The sequence below is a fragment of the Perkinsus marinus genome (assembly GCF_000006405.1).
Source record: "Perkinsus marinus ATCC 50983 genomic scaffold scf_1104296954864, whole genome shotgun sequence".
NCBI lineage: Eukaryota > Perkinsozoa > Perkinsida > Perkinsidae > Perkinsus > Perkinsus marinus.
The window spans coordinates 1-1240 of record NW_003207981.1 but is presented as its reverse complement, the minus strand read 5'-3'; the positions used below and the strand labels follow the sequence as shown (position 1 = coordinate 1240).

Sequence of the window (1240 nt, the reverse complement as noted above, 5' to 3'; positions counted from 1 at the left end):
GTCTGCTTCACGCCACAGTGACCATAAGAATGATGGACGTATTGGGCAAGGGACCGACCATATCTCTTGGGAAGTACATACTTATCCCGAATCCTCAGCAGGCCATACTCATCGATGCGGAACTTGGATAGACCTCTGCCAATTAGAGTTCGAAGCTTCCCGCAGTGCTCATCAGAGTTCTGGGCTGCCCTGAGCCAGTTACGGGCGAGCTCTGGATCGAGAGGGATGGAGCATTGTAGAGGAAAGTCCGTACCAGTTCTCCAAGCCGTGAAACATCGGTGTAGGAGCGAAGGGACCGGAAGAGAAGATAGGGGATCAGTAACCGTGGCTGCAAAGACTGTACAGCAGTTGCAGGTTGATGGTTCTTGATTAATATCGTCGTGCAAATGAGAAGAGCAGTTGTCTTCACCGTCGTCGGTCGTTGATGCACCAGGTGGTATGAGTCGAACTGATGATCCACTGGTTGGGTGCTTGTACTGCTGTCCTTCCTCAATGCATCGTGCCATGGTGTCGCAGACTCTGCGACGCAGAGACTCGGCAGAGGGTGGTCTCTCGGCACCCAGAGCACACCATCGACGTATGACTGAAAGATCATATACCGCGAATGCCACGAACCGTAGTTGAGTTGGTCGAAGCTGCACCACTCTTTGGTACAGTTGGCATTGTCGGTGATAGAGTAGACCGGGGGTAGAAGTAGAGTCTTGGCAGCTTCCAGTAGTAGCAGGAGAGCCATCCTCTCACGCGTTGTACTGGACAAAGTCGACTCTAGCTTTGAGAACCGACTTCATTGGCAACACTGTGAGTGGTTCTTCACATCGTAGTAGCTCTGAGCTACTAGCTCATTGAGACGGTGAACCAAGGAGGAGAGGGTGCTCGCCAGCATCACAGGCCGGCTCCTGTACAACTGCTCGAAGCACGAAACCACTCCACGAATGTTGATTACCGTCAGATACGAGTAACGTGGCGATGTGTCGGTCAGCACTCTCGAAGTAGAGGTTCATGCGTGGGACACCGGAAATATAATATCCCATAATCTCACGAAAAGCGGTGGGGACACTATCGAGATGGACGCCAAGGCGTGGATCACCCTCTAGGATGCAAGGGTCGCCAAAGTCCTTCAGGGCACGCTGCATAATGTCAGTAGCCTGCAATATGCGTGGTGTGAGCCAGCCTCTCATATAGTTAGCAACCCCCGTCCAACTTCTCAGCCACGCAGTACGGTACTCCCTGACCGATTGCT

At 52.7% G+C, this 1240-nt stretch overlaps 1 protein-coding gene across 1 annotated transcript; it reads right to left on the bottom strand.

The window, feature by feature from the left end:
- Window positions 1–943: 943 nt before the first annotated feature.
- Pmar_PMAR016827 (hypothetical protein) lies at window positions 944–1133 on the bottom strand (the record flags this gene model as incomplete). Its single annotated transcript, XM_002776007.1, has 1 exon — window positions 944–1133. A coding segment is annotated over one exon (190 nt), but the record flags the coding sequence as incomplete, so codon positions are not given.
- Between the last annotated feature and the right edge of the window lie 107 nt (window positions 1134–1240).